The sequence below is a fragment of the Amphibalanus amphitrite genome, unplaced genomic scaffold (assembly GCF_019059575.1).
Source record: "Amphibalanus amphitrite isolate SeventyFive unplaced genomic scaffold, NRLGWU_Aamphi_draft 000169F_arrow, whole genome shotgun sequence".
NCBI classification, from domain to species: Eukaryota; Metazoa; Arthropoda; class Thecostraca; order Balanomorpha; family Balanidae; genus Amphibalanus; species Amphibalanus amphitrite.
Window position 1 is genome coordinate 704,372 of NW_024881664.1, and position 23,601 is coordinate 727,972.

Below are 23,601 nucleotides of genomic sequence, written 5' to 3' on the forward strand. Positions count from 1 at the left end.
GGTGCGGGCGATGACAGAAAGCGGCGGGCCCAGGCGGCAGCCTTGTGGCACACCATGAGCGATCGGCGAACCGGCGCCACATCGCCATCCCGTCACGGAACGAATGGCAGTAGAGACGCGCAGACAACAGCTCGGCGTTTTTGCGACAGTTTATAGAACGTTTCCGGAGCCCATTTGATGGCGGAAGAAGGAAATGTGTGAATTAAAAGGGCTCTGCGATGACATAATGACTGCAAGGCTATGGAAATTCCTGTTTGCGAGGCTGCGATTTTTTATGTTTATTGTTTGAACTGGTTGATATAACGACACGTTCTGGCAGCTTAGGGTGATGTTCCAAGTAAATTTAGGGGTACTTGAAACGTGCATTTTAACGCTATTCCTGATTCCTGATCCATATCGCAAGGCGGTAACCTTCTTGGTTAAGGAATACAGAAGTACAGCGGGATGGGTTTTATGCAAAACGCCCTTTCAGACGGCGTGATCGAAACATTGTTCGCGATTACGAAGCGGTGCGCGTCTGAACAGAATGGAACTGGTGTCTCTTCCTAGTTCCTAAACAGTTGCGACTCGAGATTCGCGCAACCGTTACCAATCCTGAGGCTGGTGAGACGGAGTGCGAACAGTTGGACGATGCGCCGTTACGCCATTAGCATTATTCAGATTCTGACATATTTCCTTCGCGTAAATCGATACAACACGGCCAGTCATGCGTGACGATGATAACGGCAAAGATCAGTCGACAATTGACATAGCACTGATGTGAACGATTTTGCGGTATCCTCCTCCGTAAATATGTGTGAATCCTGTTATATGATGTAAATTGTATTGATATATTTCAACTTAGCAATATTTATGGGTAGTAGAAGTTAAACTGTTACAAATATTGTTTTCTTTTGCAGCCTGATAATGAGTTGCATATCATTCATAGCAAAAGCAAGCATCATTGGTTGGTCCATCGACCCTCAATTTCAATACCGGATGGCAGGTCAACTTCGATCAGCCAAAGGAAGCACATGCCTCTCTGTTTTTGTTTTCGGCTCAACATAGCACAGAGACACACATCGTATACATCGGCTCGTGGCCAGGGTGTAAAATTCCTTCCCAGTTCTCTCCTGCTCTGGCTGCCAAAGTTCACTGTTCAGGGAGCATGGGCTGCCAACTGCCAGAGAATATGCCGGACAGAATGCAGGCACAACAGTTGTCTCACCAGTCTCAACTAATTTAATAACGTCAGAAAACATGACTTGACTTGAATTGGCAGTGTCTTTCAGAATAAGAATGGTTTGTTATCTGTTGCTGTAATGAAATCTTCAATGATTCTAAATCTTAGTAGGACGTAGAACCAATATCTAATCTGATTCATTTTTCAATTGATAATGAAATTGAAATGAAATCAAATGAATGAAATAATGAAATGAATGAAATGAATAATAATAATGAAATCAAATCACACTTTATACTGGCCCACAGCACTGCATAGGTATTACATGCACCCTTAAAATCAACATAGCACCCTACCCTAGCCTTCAAAACGCCCGGTATCAGCAGTGACAAAAGAACTGCCTCTCTACGTAACCACAGCAGCCACAGGAGGGCCTTAGGCCGTGCGGGTGTAATTACGCCGAATTACTCCCTCCCACGCCAGCCGGCGGCGGTGGCCCATCCCGCCTCCACGTCATCAAACAGGTGGTCCGCCCCAAGACCCTCTTGACCTCGAGCTCAGCATATAACAGCTCGTGTTCTTGGGACATCTCTGACAGCTCAGACTACGCCAGAGCAGCTCTTAGCGAAGGTCACGAGACTCGTTACCAAACCCATTCCTGTTGATGTTGCTTACGTCAGCGGCCACTGGCAATTAGTCCGAATGTCTGATTGTATCTCCTGTTCGTTGCTGGGTGTGGCTGAGCTCGCTGAGTGGTGCACTAACATCGCTGCATCTGTTCCCCGATCCCACTCGGACAGAGTATACGGCGAGTCTCCAGCTGGGATCCCGCCCGGAGAGGCTGCTGACAGACCCGCTGTACAGTCTGTCTTAAAAGTACCGCGCAAAGTGACGGTGGATCCATCAAGCCTGACCGATGAAGGACTGCCAAATTTGAGTCACCGAAGCAATGGACATCCTCGTCCATTCCCCAGCTCCATTGGTTCGGTGACTTTCAAATTATAGCAGGCCCTTCCTCGGTCAGGCTTGATGGATCCACCGTCACTTTGCGCGGTACTTTTAAGACAGACTGTACGCCCCCGGCCGCCCACGGACGTCTGAGACCGCGGGCAGCTACCGAGGCAACTAGCCGCTACAGGTCCCACAGCTCTCTATACGTTCATAGCCCTTAGTAGCCCCACCACCTCTCCACTGCTCTTCACGCCCGCGACCCAACATAGCCCTGGGCGTCCACATACTCTTACCTTACAGGTCTTCACGACTCCGACTCTCCCAGCCGGCCTCCATTAGCCAATGTGATCCTATGAGTATGCACGCTGAAAGACACCCCAACCTTCCCCACTTACTGCATTTCCCCGCGGCAGTCTAGCACTATCATCGCATCCTCCTTACCTTGAGACACCGGCACCAGCCCAGCTGGGCCCGCACTCCTTTGAGCGGCATCTTGGGCCGTCCGAGCGCGGTCAGGTCGAGCTTGGCCAGCCCTCCGGCCAGCCGGGCGCTCAGGTCGGAGCCCAGGGTCCCGAGAGGACCCAGCGGACACCAAAGGGATCCCGGCGGCGGCTGCTCGGTCCCCGCAGTCCCCTGCGAGCCCGGAGCAGCCTCCTCCGCCGGTGGCGCGCTCTGCAACAAAGGGAGGACGTGGTCAGAAACGCACAAAGATGCTGAGACGCACAGCCGCACACACCTTCAGAGAGACAAATGTATGATACACTGGCTCTAAAAACACTCGCAGAAAGGGGGGTATTAGGGCCAGGATGTCGCCCAGCGAACCGTTATGAATGCAATAGGTATTAGGTACAACACATGATCACATCCCCAACCATGTTGTTACTACGACATGGCATTGACACCAGCCTGAGCTCCAAAGTAGCCACAAAGTAGCCAAAGTAGCCACACGATTCTCTCCACATCCCACTGCAGATACACGAACGCATGTCACGGCCCGCCACGAAACGGTGCCATCTCAGACGCCGCGCGGACTCCGCCTCCGCCTCCGCCTCCGCCTCCGCCTCCGCCTCCGCCTCCGCCTCCGGTCACGCAGCAGGCGGCGGAAGAGGCGCGGGCGGACTATCACGACCGAGACACATCGGGGATGGCCGGCGGAGGGACGATGAACTGGCCTCACGACCTGGCTGGTGTCGTGACGTTCTGCCGCCCGGGAGGAGCGGGTGGCCGGCGAGAGATGAGCCTAATGGATGAGGAAGGTAAAGTGGATGGGAGTGATATAGTTGGGGATATGGATAGATATCCGATATGAGCAGAATGTGATCGAAGAGAGAGTAGCACGTTGATAAACAAAACAAAGCCAAATGCGATGTGAAGCAGCTTGACACATATGGACGAATAAAAAAATAAAGCAACGTCAATGAAATGAAGGGATGACCAACAAAAGTTGTCCTATCAAGATAGGGAAAAGATATTGAGTGATGGGATGGAATTGACGTGTTCATTTTACGGAAGGAGCAAAATTGGAGCAAGGCTGCTTGCAAGCAATCAAGGAAAACAAGGGAAGTGTATGACGAAGGGCCCGTTCGGCCCCGATATAAGGGGTGTGGTGGGGTGACCAGCAGAATAGGACGAGGGGAGACGCCGGCCGCTGCAGTGGACTAACGGTGCACGACGGACCAGCACTAAACGACAGACAAAAACAGGCCAGGCCGGACAGAGGAAGTTGTACTACTGCGGAAACCGTTATATGTCGAAAAGCTGCACCTGACATGCGTTGTATCGACACATGATCCGTGCAAAGAGGGATTAATTAGTCCGATAGGACATAAGTAAGTGTACCTACACATCACCGAATGAAGAAGACCGAAAGATGATCCATGCGACGCTTCACTAATTATATTTACAGCGTTCACATGACATCAGCAATACGGCCGTAAGGTTGGTTCTGATGACACTAACACCACGTTCACATGAGTATACCATTCCCTGATTACGGCAGCCTCTGCGCGCCAAAGGCATGACGTGAACCGCTCAAAGAATAACATGGAAGATGCATCAGCGGGCTACCGAATACGGCAGCTATCCCCATCAACACTGGACCCGGGCACGTCGCCACAGAGACAGTCTGTATGAAGGGGTGGCGGGTTGCCAGATGTCTGTCTAGTCTGTCTGTCTGTCTGTCTGTCTGTCTGTCTGTCTGTCTGTCTGTCTGTCTGTCTGTCTGTCTGTCTGTCTGTCCGTCTGTCTCTCTGTCTGTCTATCCGTTTGTCTGTCTCTCGCGCGCGTGTGTCACTGAGAGCCCGAGCAATGACTGCAGGATTCATTAATAAGAGAGCTTCTGTCTGCGTCTGTCATCCGATGATTAAGTATCAGGGCGTGGACGGCTGTGATGAGCGGATTGCACGCCCAGCTCAACACAGACGAGCTCGCATAAGACCAGCAGCAAACCCACAAAGAGCCGCAGCACCCTCGAACGTTGCGAAGCGCCGGTTCCAGACAAGGCGCAAATCTCGATATGCCGCGCCAGGGCCGCCAGAGACTATGATGAAGGCGGGACAGACGCTATCAGTGCTGCTGTTTGGCCGCTTCCAGCCACAGCGTGCACAGGAGGATCGCTCACGTCAGTCACCGAGATACACAGTTACAGGAGACGTGCGTCTGGACTCCGAGACGGACACCTGACAGAGAGGGGGACAACATAATGGCGATTGCAGAGGTCCAGTTGTCCTCCGTGCACCTCGTCAAAGGGGTGCCCTCCAAATCAGAGGGGGCGGAACCAAGGCCGACCAGTGGTAGCGTCATCAGCGACCTTGCAGACGGCCCGACTGGTCGGCCAGTTGGCGAGTCGGGTGTATTTCAGGGGGGAGTAATTACCAGGAGCGGGATGGTCGACCTTGCTCAGGCCGGCCGAACCAGTTGTATCCAATCCGCCCACTTTGCATGTGGCGTGATCACCAGGATATTACGTGAGATCCGATGATTTCCATCTATGGGCTGACTGAACGGCATTGCCACTTTTTCCTCGAAAAGGTATCATTACAAATAAGAAATTCGAGGCTTAAGTCAAGGAACAATTTAGCGGTGTGCCTTTACCTTGAAAGGCATACTTAACAAATCAAGGCTACCGTCTAATCCCATCAGCTCAGCATTGCCCCACCGGACCATATATACAGTCCAAGCAGCCATGATGAGGTATCAGCCTGCGTGCAATGTCCAAAAGACACTCAGTTATAATCCTTTTCCGTGGATATCCGCCAAGCAAAATCTGTAAAAGATTCACCTCACCTTTGTCACCGGTAGCTCTCGCATCCCCTCTGTTAAATGACGCCTCTCTCGCTATCACGCTATCCCGGCCTTTCTTTATACTCTGATTTTGCTACATCGCGACTCGTCAACGAACAGTTTTGCCGCCTCCGATGTCTGAGTCCATCCCTTCGCGATACAAAAGCATTCCCAAGCCGTCGGTCACACTTCAGGTGCTGGTCACATCCTGATGCGACCCAGCCAATCAATCCTTCAGCGCCTGATTCCGTTTTGGTCGGTGACGTCCGTTCAGTTTGATTTGTTATCCCCGCCGAAGGAAACGAATCGTCCGTCACCGTAGCAGCGCCTCTCCAGCCTAGGTAAACAGCGCTCCCGCTCCCATAATAGGTACACACTACTGAGCCATGGCGTCGGAATGCGACAGAAGGCCAAACGAAACGGAGAAATGCGGAGAGAGCTGATCGAAAGATACATTTCAGGAGAACGGACAAAGCAATTTATTTCTGAAGTAAATAGAGTGAATAACCTTATGCTCATGTTATATGTTGCAAATTGATATAATTAAAACTAAATTGATATATTTCGATATTGCACCGTCATCAGAATAAGAATGATTCTGATGATTCTGAATTCTTATTCTGATGACGGTGCAATATCGAAATATATCAATTTAGTTTTAATTATATCAATTTGCAACATATAACATGAGCATAAGGTTATTCACTCTATTTACATTATTAATCATGCTCAGAAATACCATAGCTTACCTCCAAGAAGTTATTTCTGAAGTAGTGAAAACGATTCAATTCCGTTTCATTCACCCTTTGATTCACACAAAAGAAACCTCAGCGGAAAATAGGGCCGGGTCTTGCATATGTAGCGGACTTTCACCCATCTCCCGGCTGTGTGACCTCTGACCCGTCTGCTCTCTGACCTCTGGCCCCGGGTGACCTCTCACCTTACGACGGAGGAGCAGCACGGCTGCAGCCAGCAGTACGCAGAGCAGAGCCCCCGTCGGCCAATCGAGGAGCGCACGACACGAGACGGCGGCCACCCATACCCCCAGACACAGCCACATGGTGGGAGGGTGAATGGTGCAGGGGTGCAGCGGTGGATCAGCAAAGGTGCAGGGGGGGGAGAGAGATGGGAGAGACAGGAGCTGGAAGGGAGGAAAGAAGAGACAAAGAGCTAAGAAAAGCAAGAATAAATTAAAGTGATTGGGAAAGAGGAAATTATGAATGAGGATGAGGAAAGCCTTATCAGGCTGAAAATAAGATAAAGACGGTAAGGGATATGATCAAAACATTCAAATGCAAGATTGTGTGGCTTAGAGAGGTGACGGATTGCTAGGCCAAACAGGATTTGGGCTCGGCAAGACCTCCCCGTCGACCGCGGCAGACAACTGGGATGGTCAAGGTCCCGGCAGTCGACTGGGAAAACCGGATAGAAAGGGAGGGTTTTCTCATTCAAATGGCGCTTTGCCCGGTGTACCACCGTGACCGACTGGCTCCGAATGACTCAGACCACGGGCCACGTCGAGTTCGGCCTCGGAGCACGACTCGCGGCCCTCTCACGGGCCTCTCAGTCTTGTGCGGCCGTCCGCACACCTCACACCACCACGACACCAGCGCACACCGGCGACCCTCGGCGACCCCCGGTGTGACCCGACCTCGGCGGTCAGCTCGGCCCGACACCCGGCCGTCGTTCGTCGGCGCCGACTATCGCCCAGTCGCCCGTCGCCCCGGCTATTTCTGTTTGGCGCGGGTCCGAGCCGGGGCGCCGGGGTACCGCCCCCTGGTCTGTCCCTGTCCTATACTCGACACGACAGCTGGGAATCGGTGGCCTAGATACATCCTCTGCCGAGCTGACACACGCGCTCCCAATTGTACGCCGAGCTGTGACACAATGTCTCAGGTGGCAGAGCTGCCGGGGCGTCGTGCCGGGTGCCCGACGCAGCGGTACGCCCCGCGCCCGGTCGCGCGCGAGGGCGTCCTTGGGCACACAGCTGACCGGAAAGGGTGGTCGCCAGGCAACAGGCCCGCACCGTGCCAAACCCTCTCCGTCAGCATTGGCACCGGGTGGCGTCAGAGAAAGAGCTTAGAAATTCCGAGAACTTGCCAATGCTCCTTAATTATTGGCGTTGGCATTTCCTTGCTTCTGGCGACTTTCTATATCGTAATAATACTTACCGGCATATGCCTTTCCAAAAAAGTAGGTATGGAACTGTATGCAATACGCAAACCTACTTCTGAAAGCCACGTCTATTGCACGCAGATATGATTCGAGAATTGCATGGCCGGGCGATGATCTAGAATTTTTATGAAACGTTACGACCACAGCATAACGTGCATTTCAAACCACTCTGATATATCGTAAGAGTGCCCTGAGGAACTCCGTATATGGAAACGCCGTGAGACTTCGTCATTCCTCCTTCACTTATATCTCAAATGCTTGCTATGCTTGTATAGGCAGAAAAATGCCGAGACAAGCCCAAAGAGATAACGTACAATGACTTGTGCATAGTCGGAAGAAATGACGTCCATGGAGAGTCAGATTAACACACATCTAACCGGTGAGATCACGGCGATGTTAAAACACAGCCCGGTGTTCAAAACACGGTCCGGTGTTTAAAACCGATGTCTAAAACACGGTCGGCAGCGGACGCATGCATGCCTTCCGGGTGGCGTGCGCGTGGCTCGCGCGGCGCACTCGGCGTGTGCCCGTCCCCACCGTTATGTAAACACCCCCTCCCCTCCCCTTCCTCCCACACCAGGTGTTGAGGCGGGTGCCAACCCGTTAGCACCTGGAATGTTTGGGGCAGGTTCGGGCGGGAGTGACCCGAGCAGGAGGGCGCTGCGTTTGATGAGATGGGTTACTGAAGGGTCAGTCTGAGGTTGGCCTAATAGGGTCAGGAAAAAAATAGTTGGGTCTATCCCATTAGCAAGACTGAATTACCACGGTATGCCGTTACCACAGTATGACGTATGTGGTTTCCTGCAAAATTCCCTGGACTGCGACACTAAGTGTCTAGTGGCTAACGACGACAAATTAATGAGAAGTTGCGTAGATTGCGTGCAGACTGCAGGATGACTCGGTCGCACTAGCAGACGCAGTGGATAACATGAGGAACCTCCGGGACCTGCCGGAATGAATGCGCACAGGTCTGGCTCCGGATCCCGTCGTTCCCTGATCCGTCTAACAATGAAGGTACCGCGGATCGTCACGAGAACAGAATAAAAACATAGGCTTTGCGCTGCTAACGCCATTGAGCACGCTTGATCCCATCAGTGGAACTCAGCGAGTTCAGTGCTCGGGACAGGTGCGCGGCGAGGCATTCCTCGACCACAGTGGCCTCCTCCGCGGCTGTCCGCCAGGCTTTGTTCCGACAGCGGCGCAGTCGAGCGCACGCAAACGGCAATCATATCCGCCCATCTACCAAAAACACACCGCCTGGCAAATATCATTTACCGCTGAGCCTATTAGTCCGGCCACTGATATCGCAGCCGGGAATCACACGGTGACCAATACCGAAGATACGTCGTCACACAGCGCGATTATCGCCGTCGACACGCAACAGCGACCACTTCATGCGCCGTGCGCTCGATTTACCTCCGATAAATCGCCGCCCCGATCCTAAATGGACCGCGGCCGCATGTCAAAGGCCTGTTATTTATGAGATCGATACTGGAAAAGATTTGGAAAACATCACGGTGATCTCATTGACATGTCACGGTGACGATCAGTGCTCGGGCGACATGCGAGCAGGCAGGTTTTCGACAGGGGAGGGGCAACTGTGCAGCCTCAGGTGCTGGCCACTACGGCGGTCGGACATCTAATGACTAATGGCACCCGGGCCATACTGGATGGGTCGGCTCACTCAATTCAGTTTAATGCAATGTCAGTCAATGTGATGAATGAATTCCACCTTGTTCGGGTGAATTTCGGAACAGACGCTGACGCATGCCGCCGGGTAAGTCTCGAGCTCTGTGACAAACATCCGTGAGTAGCAGAACAGCCACGTGGCCACGTGGCGAGGTGACCGCCCACCCATGAATCTTGCGCCCACCCAGCTTGCACGGCGAAGGACAAACATGAAAACACACCACTTAGGCTGCTGTGCGATGCAACAGAGATACGCGAAAGCGAAATTGTGAGGCCTGGGGATGGTGATACTGAATTAAAGTGCCAGGGTTCTGCAGGCTCGTTGGACGGCGACCGCTGCTGCAGGATGCAATAAGCGACAATGACACCGCTCGGGCGGGACAGAACGGTAGGACATCATCAGTCATCATGCAGCCTATGAAGTCAGCACAGTCGGTCTTTTTGGAACGGAAGTCGACAACTTTGTGACATACTTCCGGTCGGCACGAACAGCTCAACGCCGACCAAAAGAGTGAAGTGAACGAATGAAAACGATATTACATTGCATCCTTCACGTGCCAACTGCACAACTAAAGCGCAATGCGGACACCTAGCGTGAGTGATAAAGCGTGAAATATATAACGCAGGTGAAAAACGCAGGTGTGAGTAGGCAGGCACATGCCGCGTAATACGACGCAGACGGCAAACCAAGGGCAGCGTCAAGCGGCAACTCTGCGCACGAAGCTGCCATCTGCGGACACAGAGACAGCGCGCGTGACTCGACCTGAGGGCTTACCAGCGTTCAGCGTCACTCAGCGACCACCGTCCGGCTGTGAAGCACAGGCACAGAGCATCAGCGGCGGCAGCCCCGGGCCGGGAAGCGGGTGACGAGGCGCCGGCAGCGCTCCGTTTTCCTCAGCACCCGTGACGTAAGGGCTGGGAAAGTCGCGGGTCTCACTCGGGCGTCGCCGACCGACCAGCAGACGTAAATCAGGGGAAAGTCACCCACCATGAAACACGGTAAAAACGCGGAGTGACAAAGACGCCCGCGTTCCTAACTCGTCCGCGGCTGAACATGGCGCATAGAAGACACATGTGCCATGCCTACTGCCATTATTTGATCGTAAATCTACCCACGAAAACCGTCCAAAACAGTGTACTGTGTAGGAGTTTGATGTAAATCCATGCTAATGGCGCGCACTTTCAGGACAATTACGCCCTCTTTCTCATCTCAAATCGATCTTCTGCGCTATCCAATTCCGGATTCCATGTAATCACACTGGGATCGCGGCCAATTCGAGATTCGCTGCGCTCTGTTGGCCGACTCGCACGGGAGAGCCGCCAGTTTCGCCCCCGATAGGTAGTGCTTTACTCTGTGGCAGAGCGCTGGTCATCGTGGGGCTAGCTGGCAGGATAGAGACATGATGGTATGCTTTGTGTGCTGGTGTGGGAGGACAACAGGGATGCCGCATAGGCGGCGGAACGGGGGGGGGCACCGGGGCACCGTGCCCCCCCTTGGATTCTGCAAGGGGGGCACCAATAGCAAGGTGCCCCCCCCTTAAATTTGATGTATTAGTACCAGGGGCGGATTCGGGAAAACTCGGGAAATTCGGGAAAGGGGAGGTTCATGAATCGAAGTGGTGCCCCTACCTAGTACCTATGCCCAAAATTAAAACCTCAACGGATTTCGCCCACTTAATTTTGGTGGTGCCCTATTTTCAGTTTTTTTGCTTTATTTTTGGTTAGTCATGTGATGACTGGTGCCCCTGCTAAGCCGCTGGTGCCCCTGGAAAGACTGTGGTACCTACCTACCCTGCCCCCTGACAAGCCTACGGTGGGCCCTGACATGACTTAGGTGCCCATGGGCCCTGACAGGCCCGTGGTGCCCCTGACAGGCCTGTGGTGTCCTTGCTAGGCATGTGGTGTCCCTGGGCCTTGGCAGGTTTGTGGTGCCCCTGTTAGAACGTAGGTGCCCTTGACAGGTTTGTGGTGCCTCTGACAATCCTAAATTGCCAACGACAGGCTTGTGGTGCCCTTGACAGGCCCATGGTGCCCTTGAGAAGCCGGTGGTTCCCCTGCGAAGCCGATAGTGTCCCTGACAGGCCTCTAGTGCCCCTGGCAGGTCTGTGGTGCCCCTGGAAGACCTGTAGTGCTTTTGCTAGGCCGATGGTGCTCCTGACAGGCCTGTGGTGCCACTGACAGGCCCGTGGTGCCCCTGCTAGGCCTTTGGCACCCCTGGCGGGCCTGTGGTGCCCCTGTCGGCTGTCAGGCCTGTGGTGCTCCTGGCAGGCATGTGGTGACCCCAGGCCCTAAGTCATGACACATGTGACCTCCACCCTGGGATTCGCCACTGATTAGTACTGCGATGGCTTCTTGGGAATTATACATGTAGGATAAATGGAATTTATCAAACGACAATAAGGAAGAGACAAACACATAGGTACTTGAGGATCAGCTTAAAGTTAACCACACATACGGGCAGGGGTGTAATTTTCCTAAAATGATTGTGGGTGCCCAGCTGTAGGGGCGCCCGGCGCCAGGCCGTTTTGGGGCGCGATAGATATTCTTTATGTGGGAGCCTAAATTAACACCGAATTTGATAACATTGCTAGCCGAATGGCGCTTCAAGTGACGTGTCTGACTAAGCAAATACACGCTTAAAAGTGGAAACTGACCGGAAGGACGTAAAAAATATGTAGAGAGGCGCCATCCAGTAGGAGGGGCACCAAATGTGGAGGCGCCAGACGGTTACGACTTACGAGGGCGCCGTGAGACGATGAAAAGGGCGCCATTCTCTTAGGAGGGCGCCGAGTGATTGAAAACGCTATGTGGTCTAGCGGCGCTAAGAGGCCAGAAGGGCGCCGCACAGTCAGTAGTGCTACGTTGGTGGGGACGTGGGGGCGCCAGATGGTTACGAGGGCGCCTTGAGATCATGAAAAGGGCGCCATTCTCGTAAAAGGGTGCCGAGTGATTGAAAACGCTATATGTGGTTCAGGGGCGCTGAGAGGCCAGAAGGGCGCCGAATAGTCGAGGGATGCACGGTGAACAGAGACCTAAGGACGCGAGACGGTCAGGAGGGCGCCGTTAGACCATGAGAATGGCGCGGTGCTGTCAAAAGTGCGCCATTCTCCCAGAAGGGCGCCGAGTGATGATTAAAAACGCTATCCATGCTCGGGGTTACATGAGCAGAGTTAATACGCATTACAAACGGACTACAATGGTGAGCGAATAGGAAAATCCGTTCCTGATACGCATTTACTTGCTCATGTAACCCCGGTACATGAACGCGAGACGGTTAGGAGGACGCCGTTAGAGCATGCGAAGGGCACCGTGCTCTCGAAAGGACGCTTGCAGCCTTGTAAAAGACTTGTGGGTGCTTTTTCATCATTGTGGGGGCATAATTCAGGATTGTGGGTGCATATGCCCCCACAAAGAGATATAAAATTAGGTACACCCCTGCATACGGGGGTGAACTGCAATTTTCGTTTAGTAAAAAAAAAAAAAAATCATCGTGTCAGGGCTGTGACGAAAAATAAGTGGCCTAAATCCGATGAGAAAACAGGATTTGGGGGTACCCTAGGTTTGGCTCCTTGAGCCATGGTGCCCCCCCTTGTCTCAAATCGTTCCGCCGCCTATGGGATGCCGCGGTAATATGGACTGACTTGACAAACATGATAGTGTGATGACGTGCATAAAAGTTGTCGCATTTAATGGCTTTTATTTAGTCGCGAGTCTTTCCGCTCCAGTGAGCTTAAACTTTAAAGTATCACATGACTCGTCAAGGGACAGTGCTACTGTGCATGAAGGTAACACGATAAATGATTATAAATGTTGAGAACCTCTAATCATGAATGTCATTACTTCAAGGTGCCGCCGGGTGGCCAAAGCCGTTTCACCTTTGCACCTCCGTGAAGCCGGCAGTACGAACCGGAAGCCTCAGGTGACCGAGTCGAGCTGTGTAGCCGGGAGTGGCCCATTTCTCCGACACACATCCCGACTAAAACGGCCGGAGCCGGCGGCGCGAGCGGCCATCCCGGACCAGAAACAGGCCCGGCCGCCTCCCACGACCGGGTTAACTGGCCGGCGCGGCGCGGCGGCGGCGGCGCGGTGCGCTATGACAAACGGCGCTGGGAGTGGTGTCCGACACTGTGCCCGGCGCCGTCCCGGATGGCCGCCGGCCGCCGGCGCGGAGCGGAAGTGGGGTGTGTTCGAGATGAGATGGAAGAGTTGTGAAAGGTTGTGAGGCTAAGCTTCGGCTCTGCCTATCCCTCCATTCAATCAAAACTTTCGACCTGGATTGATCACATGAGATATTATAAGCAATTGTGCTTTCGAACGGGTTGATATATGCCTTGCAAACAGGGGGCAGAAATATAATGTAAAACACAGTTATCTTTAAATCAGCGAGTCGAGTCATGCCCTGCAACACAACCAGTGACCGTGTGACAATGCAGGCTCCGTGCCATTGCATCTAAGCACCGTATTTGGATCAGGCGCCCGCTGTATAAGCGAGGCTCTGACGTTACTCCCCCGGACATGGCCGGTGATCTGTTGGCCTCACGCCGAGTTCGCGACACCGGGGTGCGGCCGGCGGTGACATCGGATCTGACCCGACGGCACCTCCTTCGTCACCGGGGACGTCATCCGCACATTGGAGACGGTAGCACGCGTCATCAATCCTATCGTGGCTGTATACAATAAACAGACACCGGGTCTCCAATGGACGTTCACGAGTCTCCAGAGACTTAGTATGCTGCAGGGGACATGACCAACACAGACAGCACGGCGTAGCGGGAGATGAAGTCACCGCCACCCTATCAATTCATCGTGCTGCACCGGGACTAATCGTTTGTGACACCAGCACCACTCCGCACGTGGGCGCGCGCGACACTGGTGCACGCCGCCTGTGCACAGTGCTAGTGCACGGCGTTAGTGAACGCCGCCCCATGCACGGTGCAGGGCGCGTGCTGCGTCCGGGTGGCGCGGTCTATACAGACCCGTATCTCGACACACAATGCACGTGACAGTCGATCACCGATCACAGCGGGGTTCGACCTGCAGTCGTGCCGGCCATGGCACCGATATGGGTCGGCAACCCACCGTCCGTGCTGTGGGCCGAGCGGGGTGAACGCCCCAGAGGAGAGAATCCACCCACCGGGCGCGAGACGACGCGGGTGGTGGGAGCGGTGCCATGGCCAGGCCAGAAGGTGGGGCGACGGTCCCACTCTCGCAGCTGCCGACCGGTTCAGGTCATCCCACCGCCAGCAGAAGCACCGCCCGGACCGCCAGTCGCAGCCGGTAGTAGGTCACGGTGCATTTTTATTATGGTTGGAGCTCGGATTACGATAACTATCACTCAGTAGGTGGATGACATGTCAGTCGTCGCCAACATTACAGCTGTGCTAACAGCCTTTCCCGTCCGACTGTATCCACCTGTGTCGCTCGTGAGCTGTGCGGCAGTCACGACGGAGCACCGACCGAGCGCGGCAGTACTGGCCCGTTATACAGGTCACGACCCCCGGTCAATGGACCTGTGGGCGTGACGTGGGCGAGCCGGTGGACACGGATGGACCAGGGGTGGGAGTAGCAGGACATGAACGGCCATTCTTTGACTCTTGACCATGACACGAGTTGAACTGCCTCTCCTCTCCGCACATTCTCGATCACTTCCACGTCTTCAGCGACACACCATACATACACTGAAAACAATTTAACCCAAGTCTGGCGAGTAAACCGGTGTTTTACGGGTACCCCTATCCGCAACCATTTTTAACCACCCTCCCAGGAGTAGTGCTAGGTCCCATTGCGGTGTAGTCGTATATTGCTCTGAGCGGATATAACCGCTGTCAGCGAACAAGTCCGCTGAGAGCAGGGACGACTACACTGCAATGGGACCTTACTGTACTCTTGGGAGGGTGGTTAAAAATGGTTGCGGATAGGGGTACCTGCAAAACACCGGTTTACTCGCGGGCCTTGGGTTAAATTGTTTTCAGTGTAACACATCCTCATAATTAATCCAGCGAACGACCCAGACATCACAGCCAGCCGGCAGACAACGCACGGCGACAGCAGACATACAGGCACACAGACGTCTCGCCAAGGACCAGACGGCGAACTGACCGACACCGCACCAAGTCTGTCTGTCTACCACAACCGCACGCCAGACTTCCACCGGAGCGGACGTGACCTGCGCGAGTGAGGAAAGGAATCCACACGGCGGTTCCAGGTGCGCGATCCATGCAGCCACTGCGGGCCGCCACTCCTGCCGGGCTACCGCGGCCGGAAATACCCGCTGCGAGGTCCGGGAAGACACGACTGGAACGGAAACATCGCAACACGACCAACATGGCAAAAACACGCGCCTGACAGCGCCTGGAAGACGGGCCTGTCGGTGGGCAGGCCTGCACTCGGGCTCTCACGGTCAGGCAGTAGTCAAATATAACCGGCAATGAGTTGGCACGTTGCGTCGTAATATGCTTGGGTCGCAAACATGCGGGTAAATCATGACTAGGTAGGAAGTAAGTACTCATATGATATAAGCATTACATCATGAGCCTTCATAAGTGCTTTTACGCCGCCGTGGTATGTTTGTGTGAGTGGAAAAGGAAATCGTGGATGCGCAGAAGGTTTGTCGAGTAAGAATCATCGACCTTCCGCCTATTGATCGTAGGTCCAGCCCAGCTTGGCCGTGTGTCTCAGCCTGCTCAGGACTATTTCTCACGTTGATGGACCATTTCCTCTCGGTCAGAAGACGCGTCGGTCCGGGCCGACCCGGCGTGAGGCGAGACCTCTCAATGGGAGGTCTCCGACCGGCGATAAACGTTCCTTTCACCGTACAGAATCGATGCGCCTCTCGCCGCCGGCCAGTCTCCCGCCTCATACAGCTCACCGTATTAATCGAGCCGGCCGGGTCACGCATGGTAAATAAACAAGTGACCTACTGACACAGAGCGATCGTCTGCCCGAGCTCGGTCCGACGGGAGAAGAGAGGAGACGAGAATGGAGGAGAGGAGAGGAGAGGAGAGGAGAGGAGAGGAGAGGAGAGGAGAGGAGAGGAGAGGAGAGGAGAGGAAAGGAGAGGAGAGGAGAGGAGAGGAGAGGAGAGGAGAGGAGAGGAGAGGAGAGGAGAGGAGAGGAGAGGAGAGGAGAGGAGAAGAGAGGAGAGGAGAGGAAAAGAGAGGAAAAGAGAGGAGAAGAGAGGAGAGGAGAGGAGAGGAGAGGAGAGGAGAGGAGAGGAGAGGAGAGGAGAGGAGAGGAGAGGAGAGGAGAGGAGAGGAGAGGAGAGGAGAGGAGAGGAGAGGAGAGGAGAGGAGAGGAGAGGAGAGGAGAGGAGATCCCAACGAAAGCCTAGGTATAACCAGCAGGAACTGGCAAACGAGGCAGAACGAATGAGCAGGTATACGAGAATTGAGAAGAGATTAGCAGAGTGGTTGTGGCAGGTGGAGCATGGCCAGAGAGAAGGAAAATATGCAGATGTGTCAGGGTTCATCGGCTCTGAGCAGGCTGCGAAAGAAACTACGAGTGACTCTAGGCACTAGGCAGTACCATATGGTGTATAGGAAAGAGTTGGTGCATTCAGTACACCTGACTTACAGGGTTCGCCTTTTAGGGGACCAAACGACAGGTGCGCTGCACGCTTATAGACAGATACATCGAGGAAAGCTTGGAAAGCCTGGCAGGAAGAAACCGAACCAAGTCGAGCGAAATCGCGACCAGATAACAAGCTCAGTACGGCTAAATGCAGAGAATCATGCCGGATTCCATATGGTGGAAGGTAACCAGGATTTGATTACGTTCACTAGTTGAAGAAAACTCGCAATCAACTTTCTTGCTATCTCGAACATTTCTACGGCTGGTCTCCGCCCCTGTAAGCGTACCGGAACACTGCGGTACATCAGCTGCAGTGGCCACCATTTGCCCACCCAGGCACGACCGCTCCTCCCACGATCGGTCTGCGCTCGCCGTCCGCGACCAAAGTGGGCCGCTCGGTGGCAGCCGTCACACGTCACGCCGCCAAACCGTGACGGTGCCGGGTGCTCCGCGGCCACGGTCAGACCGTTCCCACCGTCCGTCACTCCGGCCCGGTCAGGTCAGGTCGGACGGCCTCGGCAGACGCTACGGGAAGTGGCGAAGGTGTGCGGTTGATGGTTTACCAGACCAGCACTTGGCCCGACGGTCGTTACTGCCACCTGCCACCTCTGTGCGAGGGCGTAGACGGTTCTGGGGCGAGGCACGCGCCGCTCGACTCCGCGACCGCCTTCGAGCAGGAAGTAATTGCCAATTAATTCAGTTATGCTTCTAAGCGACTGGCTATGCGCATTTAAACTGAATCCAGGTCAGCTTAGGCACGGGTCACGGCGGCCAAACAATTCAGTGAAGTGGGCGGAGGCACTCACCCACGATTGGCCTCAGAGATTGACGCCATGGCGTGACGTTTGTCGTCTGCCAGATAAAGCACCCCGATTTATACCATCCGTATCAAACCCATCCCGTTCACTCTTATCACAGCCTTAGACCGAAGAGCAAAGAGAACCATCGGCGGTCTACAATCTCTTCATAAAATGAGAGCATCGAACGCGCGATACCGCCGCTACGACCAATCCCAGCGCAGCCACCTGGGCCGGCAGCCCGTCGTGCGGACCGAGTTTGATCCGGGCTTTGGCCACGCGACGTGCCGGTCGAACGGAGCAGGACCGCGCCGGTCGAACGGAGCGCGCCGGCTCGGTGCCGGCCGGACTGCGCCGCTCCGCACTCTCTTTGTGACGGTCAGCCGCGTGCAGTCGATCTGAGATAAAGAGCCGGCGCGGGACGCTGACCAAACGAGTCTTCGGCACCGCCCAGCGGGGAAAGAAATTGTAAGATCGATGCTGGGAGAGCTAGAGCGATGCAAAAACGATTCAGTTAATTGAAGAGACGCGTTAGCGACAACGCACTCGAAACATCTTCACCTACTGGAACGATACATAGACACAACTGGAATTCTAATCGACACCCGTTCAATCGTCCAAAACATCGTATACATAATACAATCTCAACTGCAATTTACAAACAGCCTGCAGTCTTAGGTACGGTAACTCGCACAAACTAGCTTGCAACACCGTTTACAAACGAAGCCGCTCCCCAGGGAGCGTGCAGCAGGGACCGGGCAGCACGTGTGCCTGCGGCGCCGCTGGCACACAGCCGGGGGCACAGCAGACGCCACAGAGACGCGGCCGTTCCCAAAGACAGCGTGCTCCAGGCCAGCGGCGAACAGGCGCACGGAAGACAAAGGCTGGGAAGCGCGCCGCCGCGCCGGCTGCGACTGCGTGCTGCGATCCCGGCTAGTGAAAGCTGTGCTGCGGCGAGTTATTGCAGGAGGGAGAGATTGGCGTTGCCCACCGAACTGCGCAGCTTGGGAGGATTCATGTGGTCTGATTTGCTTCAAGGCACAGTGCAAAAGGTGGAGTACGTTTTTTATTGGCGGCTCATGATGCGATATTAAATGAGCACGACATCGCTTACGAGAGAGCCATAGGCGTGAACATTTTTAAATCAACACTTAGGCATGCTATGAAATGACACATTCATAATGTTTAGGCATAACTGTCGTCACAGGTCGCTTATGTTCCAAGCAGCGAATGATCTGCCACAAAACATGTGAGACGAGGCGCTGAGTGTGACATTTGGGTTTCACCAGCCATATGGAACACCACGTCCACAAGAATCCCGCTCTAAGCGCTCGGTATCGTGTTTGCTCAGCATTAGCCGGCAGCAGCAGTCTGTCATCATCACACGATGACTGGTGGCCAATGACGTCACTCACCTCTGTCATCATTTCGGCGTGTCACCGCCAGGCGGCAGTCCACCGCGGGGCGATTACGAGACTCCCGATCACAATGCAGCTCCCATAGCACTTCTGTTTACACTTCTCCAACGAAAGTTCGCGTTCACTTCTCAAAACCTGCAACGAAAGAGAAAGGGGCATGTTACGATCGTGAGGTCGTCAGACCAATAGCGCATGACATGACTCCGAGATGCGTGTAGAAACTCTTTTGAGTCGTCGCCTTCCGTTGTCATGACTTCACAATAATTCAGCCAGCACTGAAAGCCTATTTTGGCGAAAATTCATTCGTCCAATAGACTTCTGTGGATGCTGGTTTCACTACCAAAACAGTGATCACTGAGTTCCGTCCAACGACACTTTCGAATTGGCGCCCCTGGAAGTGTAAGCACGGGTTAGCCCTACCTACTCGCTCTCATGCCACCGCAGAAAGTCGCGCTGTCGGGTCACAACTCACTCGACCTCGCAACCCCGGGGTCGCAAAGAGAACCTACTCGTCGGTGAAACTCGCATTTAGCCTCCCAGTGCTGTGTCCGTCCACATGTCCCGTGACGTGACGCTGCACGGGCCTTCACCAGTGTGTCCTTCGTGGCCGCTCAGAGAATCGCAGATTTACGCCAAGATCGTCCACGCCTCGCCGCGCCCTGTCGGAGCTGTGAGCGAGGGTGCAGCTCGGAAGTCGGTGGTATGTCATCCGCCCTCTGAGACGATGAGTCATGGGCCACGGGTGTGACCGCATACTTCTCTGTACGTTTGTATCATGCAGTCTCGTTTGCCCCAGCCTCTTTTCCCTGTCGTGTTAGTCCACCTGATGCACCCCCTCTTTCCCGTTTATCTGGTGCATCTTGTGATTACCGTCTGTTTCGCCTGTCTGTCATTCCGTCTCCCCACCCATCTCGTCTCTCCCGTCTCTCCCGTCTATCCCTTCTGTCCCGTCTGCCCGTCATCTCGTCTGTCCCGCTCCGCCGCCCGTCGTCCGGTCTCGACACGGTGGCTGCCCCGGCGCCGGCTCCGGCCAGCCCTGAATCCTGTGCGCCCGCCACAAATGCGGCGCGTGCCGAGCGCTTCGAGTTCACTGGCACTATGCACTATGCAGGTTAACAAACGCTCAGACTCTCGGCTGATTCGAGCCAGCACGGCGCTGCCGCGTTCTCGGCACCTCGACCGAACTGCGAGCGGCAAGAAGCGAGAAGGCGCGAAGAACAGAAGCGGCGAAAAGACTGCTCGGACACAGCGAAAAGACGAGGTCCGGCGGAACAAGGCAGTCACGGCGTGGCAAAGCCCGTCTCTCACAGCGAACACCGGGTCGTGACCTATGCTCTCGTTCTCCGGCGCCGCCGGGTGAGCAGAACGGGTGTAGGGTCAGCGCGGGGTCACCGCCGAGGTCACTAGCGGGGTCACGACCGGGTCACGACCGGGTCAGCGGCAGGGCCGGCGGTGGCGGAGCCGTTACATCACACACATTATACCCACACACACAGACATACATACAGGCACGCGCGACGCCGACGCACGCACGCTCTTCGCTCTCACGCGTGATCACACGACAATACCGGTATACGAGTGGCGACTAATGCGAATAGCGTGTCAGATTGCCGATACAACCATTGAGCCAACTCAATGGTGGGAAAGATCCGCAATTTGAATGTCTCCAAATAATGCGCGGTGGGAAGGAACGCACAAAGGATTGCTCTCTTCCCGCAATCGTCAGTCACAGACAAATGACTGAACTCCGATTGATCGCAGTTTTTCATCATCGACCTCAGCGGTAGATGATGAACACCGTCGTGACCTTGTCGCGCATCGGCTGGTCATTGTCAACAGGAAGGAGGCACGGCGGGTGACGCGGCCCTCACGCTCGGCAGGCGGCGGCCGTGCACTCGAGCGGGACCGGTAGGAAGACCCGGCCCGGCCCGGTCCGGCGCAGCAGGAAGGAAGGAATGCGGCCGGCGCGGCCAGCGCCGGGTCGGAGCGCACCTCGTCTGCAGTCAGCAGCGCCGGTTCGTCTGTTTGGACTCCGCCGGGGGCTCGGCCGGTTGGTGTGCACGATCTGCCACTTTCGTCGGCAGTGGCCATGGTCCAGAAAGAGCGGATGGCGGTGCGGCTGACTTGCAAACAATGGATGAGATGATCGTCACATTCCTGTCGTTAATTAATGCCTCGGTAATCGAGTACGGATGAAGAGAAAAAGACGCCAATCACGATTTGCGCAGCCGCTAGAAGATGCTAGGTGTTCCTCTACCTCCAGTCTATCCTGAGCAGATGAGGTCACCAGTTACCGACCGCCTTCTCTCCCGACCTGACTCAAGAGGTCAGACCTGCGCCCACTGACCCAGCCGATGAAGCTGTGGTATTCAATAACTCGCATGTCGACAGGTCACCATTCGGTAATCAGTTAGCATCCGTCTGCCCGCCAGAGCCATTGGTCGCGGTTTAATCCAAATCTCCGGTTCGAAGCGCCACGGGGAGCCGACTGGCGGTCGATCCCAGCCTATCAGCGGTCATCAGCGGTTATCAGCGGTCATTGGGAGGTCATGACGGTCGAACAGAGGTCACTCGAAGGTCGTTAAAGGGAGGGGCTGTGCGGTATCACTGACTCGTGGTCATTCAAGATGATATAGCTTCTCTTAGTTAGATAATCAACCTCGCCATCGTTCAAACTTCTACCTTCCCGTCAGTGCCTATCCACCTGCCTCACAAACACGGTGACTGGGCAGGGACAGCCCACAGCGGTCCACGGAGCGGCCCGTGTCCCCGTCATATACCTCCCCTGACCTCCCCCTGTCCCTGCCGGGTCCCGCTGTGTCTCGGCTGGAGCTCCGTCTCGGTCGCAGATTGTTCCTGTCTGGTGGACCGTCTTCCTCTCCGCTGCTCACCGCCGGACGCCGCCGCCCCGCGGCCAGGTTTCTAGTGACCTCCTTCCGAGTGCATATGTGATGAGACGCACCGTGGGCGGCGGGCGCGGCCGCGGCGGCGGGTGGGGTCCTTCGGTCGGCGGAGGCAGGTCGTTGGGTCAGATTTCTCGACCCCGCCAAAGAGGTGCTCGCTCCCAAAAGCTTTCTAGTCGAGCGGTGAACGGCGCAATATTGTTGGGCGATCAGAGCATCCGTGGCGGACTTGGGCGGAAGCGAGGCAGGTAGGGATGGGGATGGGGATGGAGGGAGAGAGAGAGAGAGAGAGAGAGAGAGAGAGAGAGAGAGAGAGAGAGAGAGAGAGAGAGAGAAGAGAGAGAGAGAGAGAAGAGAGAGAGAGAGAGAAGAGAGAGAGAGAGAGAGAGAGAGAGAGAGAGAGAGAGAGAGAGAGAGAGAGAGAGAGAGAGAGAGAGAGAGAGAGAGAGAGAGAGAGAGAGAGAGAGAGAGAGAGAGAGAGAGAGAGAGAGAGAGAGAGAGAGAGAGAGAGAGAGAGAGAGAGAGAGAGAGAGAGAGAGAGAGACGACCAAGCCCAGTGTGAGGCGTGAAGCTACTGAATGCCTCCGCTAACAATACATGGGTCACGGTGGTCGGGCCTCTGAAAAGGCCTTCGTTAGGCGGGCGGCCAACAAGCTTCACTGGTAATGGACAAGCTGCGCGGGTGCTTTGTGGGAGCTGCATTTGATTAGAAATCGGCCGACACCCGCTCATCATTCATGAGATTAGAAACTAGGCGTCATATTGCGGCATTCATGACCGTCACCGCTGGGTTTAACAGAGTCCGGCTGTACACACATTGCGACTTCCAGTTATATCAAGGCGAAAACAGCGCGCATTTGGGTCAGCTGTGGCCTGACATCAGTCATCATTGAAACTGCCTTTCAGAAATATAGCCGTATCGATGCCTCAAGTGAAAACTTCTCCAGCTAAGACACTAAACAAAGAGAAAATAAACATCTTACTTACTAATAGTAAGCAGATAGCTTACAGCAGCTTACAAGCATAGTTCAACATCCACAGGTAGCAAGCAAAGTATGTATGCGAAGCCGCTCTTCTATCACAGGTCGCTGGATCGAAACAGCCTTCTAAAATGTATCGAATCCAATAAACCCAGAACTCAATCCGGAGAGCCAGATGGGCTCCAGCTCCTGACGAGCTCCTTCAGTTCCGACAACAATCTCCAAACAAACAAACAAACAGCCGGCGCCATTCAGACCGCTCTTGTGGCGGCCGCTCGACAGTGGCCGGCGGCGGTCGGGCCTCATTCCATCGCCAGATATCTGATTGTTCTCGATATGGCCGCGGCGGCGGGACAGCCCCAGTGGCCCAGTGCCGACCGGCCGCGCCGCGTCCGTCATCAGTCCCGGTCTGTGAGCCGGACGGCGGACGGAGCTCTCGTTCCGACCGGCTGGAGAGGAGCCCGGCTGAGTGCGTCTGCCCGTCTGACTGTCCATGCGAGTCCACGCGGCCGTGCTGCTCTGACTCCAGAACGACAGATCCTACGTAAATGTGATACCCACTTACTCGATTCATCTGCAGGTGTTTATAGGGTAGCTATCGCTGAGGGTGCTTCATCCCCTTTCTTTCTCTCTTTCTCCTCTTTTTTCTCTTTCGATGAGCATATCTATCTTTTC

General features: G+C 54.7%; 1 protein-coding gene across 6 annotated transcripts in view; it reads right to left on the reverse strand.

Moving 5' to 3' along the window:
* Nucleotides 1–23,601, reverse strand: part of LOC122383642 (disheveled-associated activator of morphogenesis 1-like) — a 51,501-nt gene that overhangs the window by 18,325 nt on the left and 9,575 nt on the right. For 2 of the 6 annotated variants that reach the window (XM_043370286.1, XM_043370287.1), the window contains exons 2-4: nt 19,041–19,178; nt 10,035–10,068; nt 2,555–2,785 (exon numbers count right to left, since the gene is read on the reverse strand). In XM_043370286.1, coding sequence (XP_043226221.1) covers nt 2,555–2,605 — 51 coding nt within the window. In that variant the 5' untranslated portion in view covers nt 2,606–2,785; nt 10,035–10,068; nt 19,041–19,178. Of the gene's footprint in view, nt 1–2,554; nt 2,786–6,335; nt 7,332–10,034; nt 10,069–19,040; nt 19,179–23,601 lie in introns of those variants that run through there. The other 4 variants (XM_043370285.1, XM_043370284.1, XM_043370283.1 and 1 more) reach the window with 3 other exon arrangements.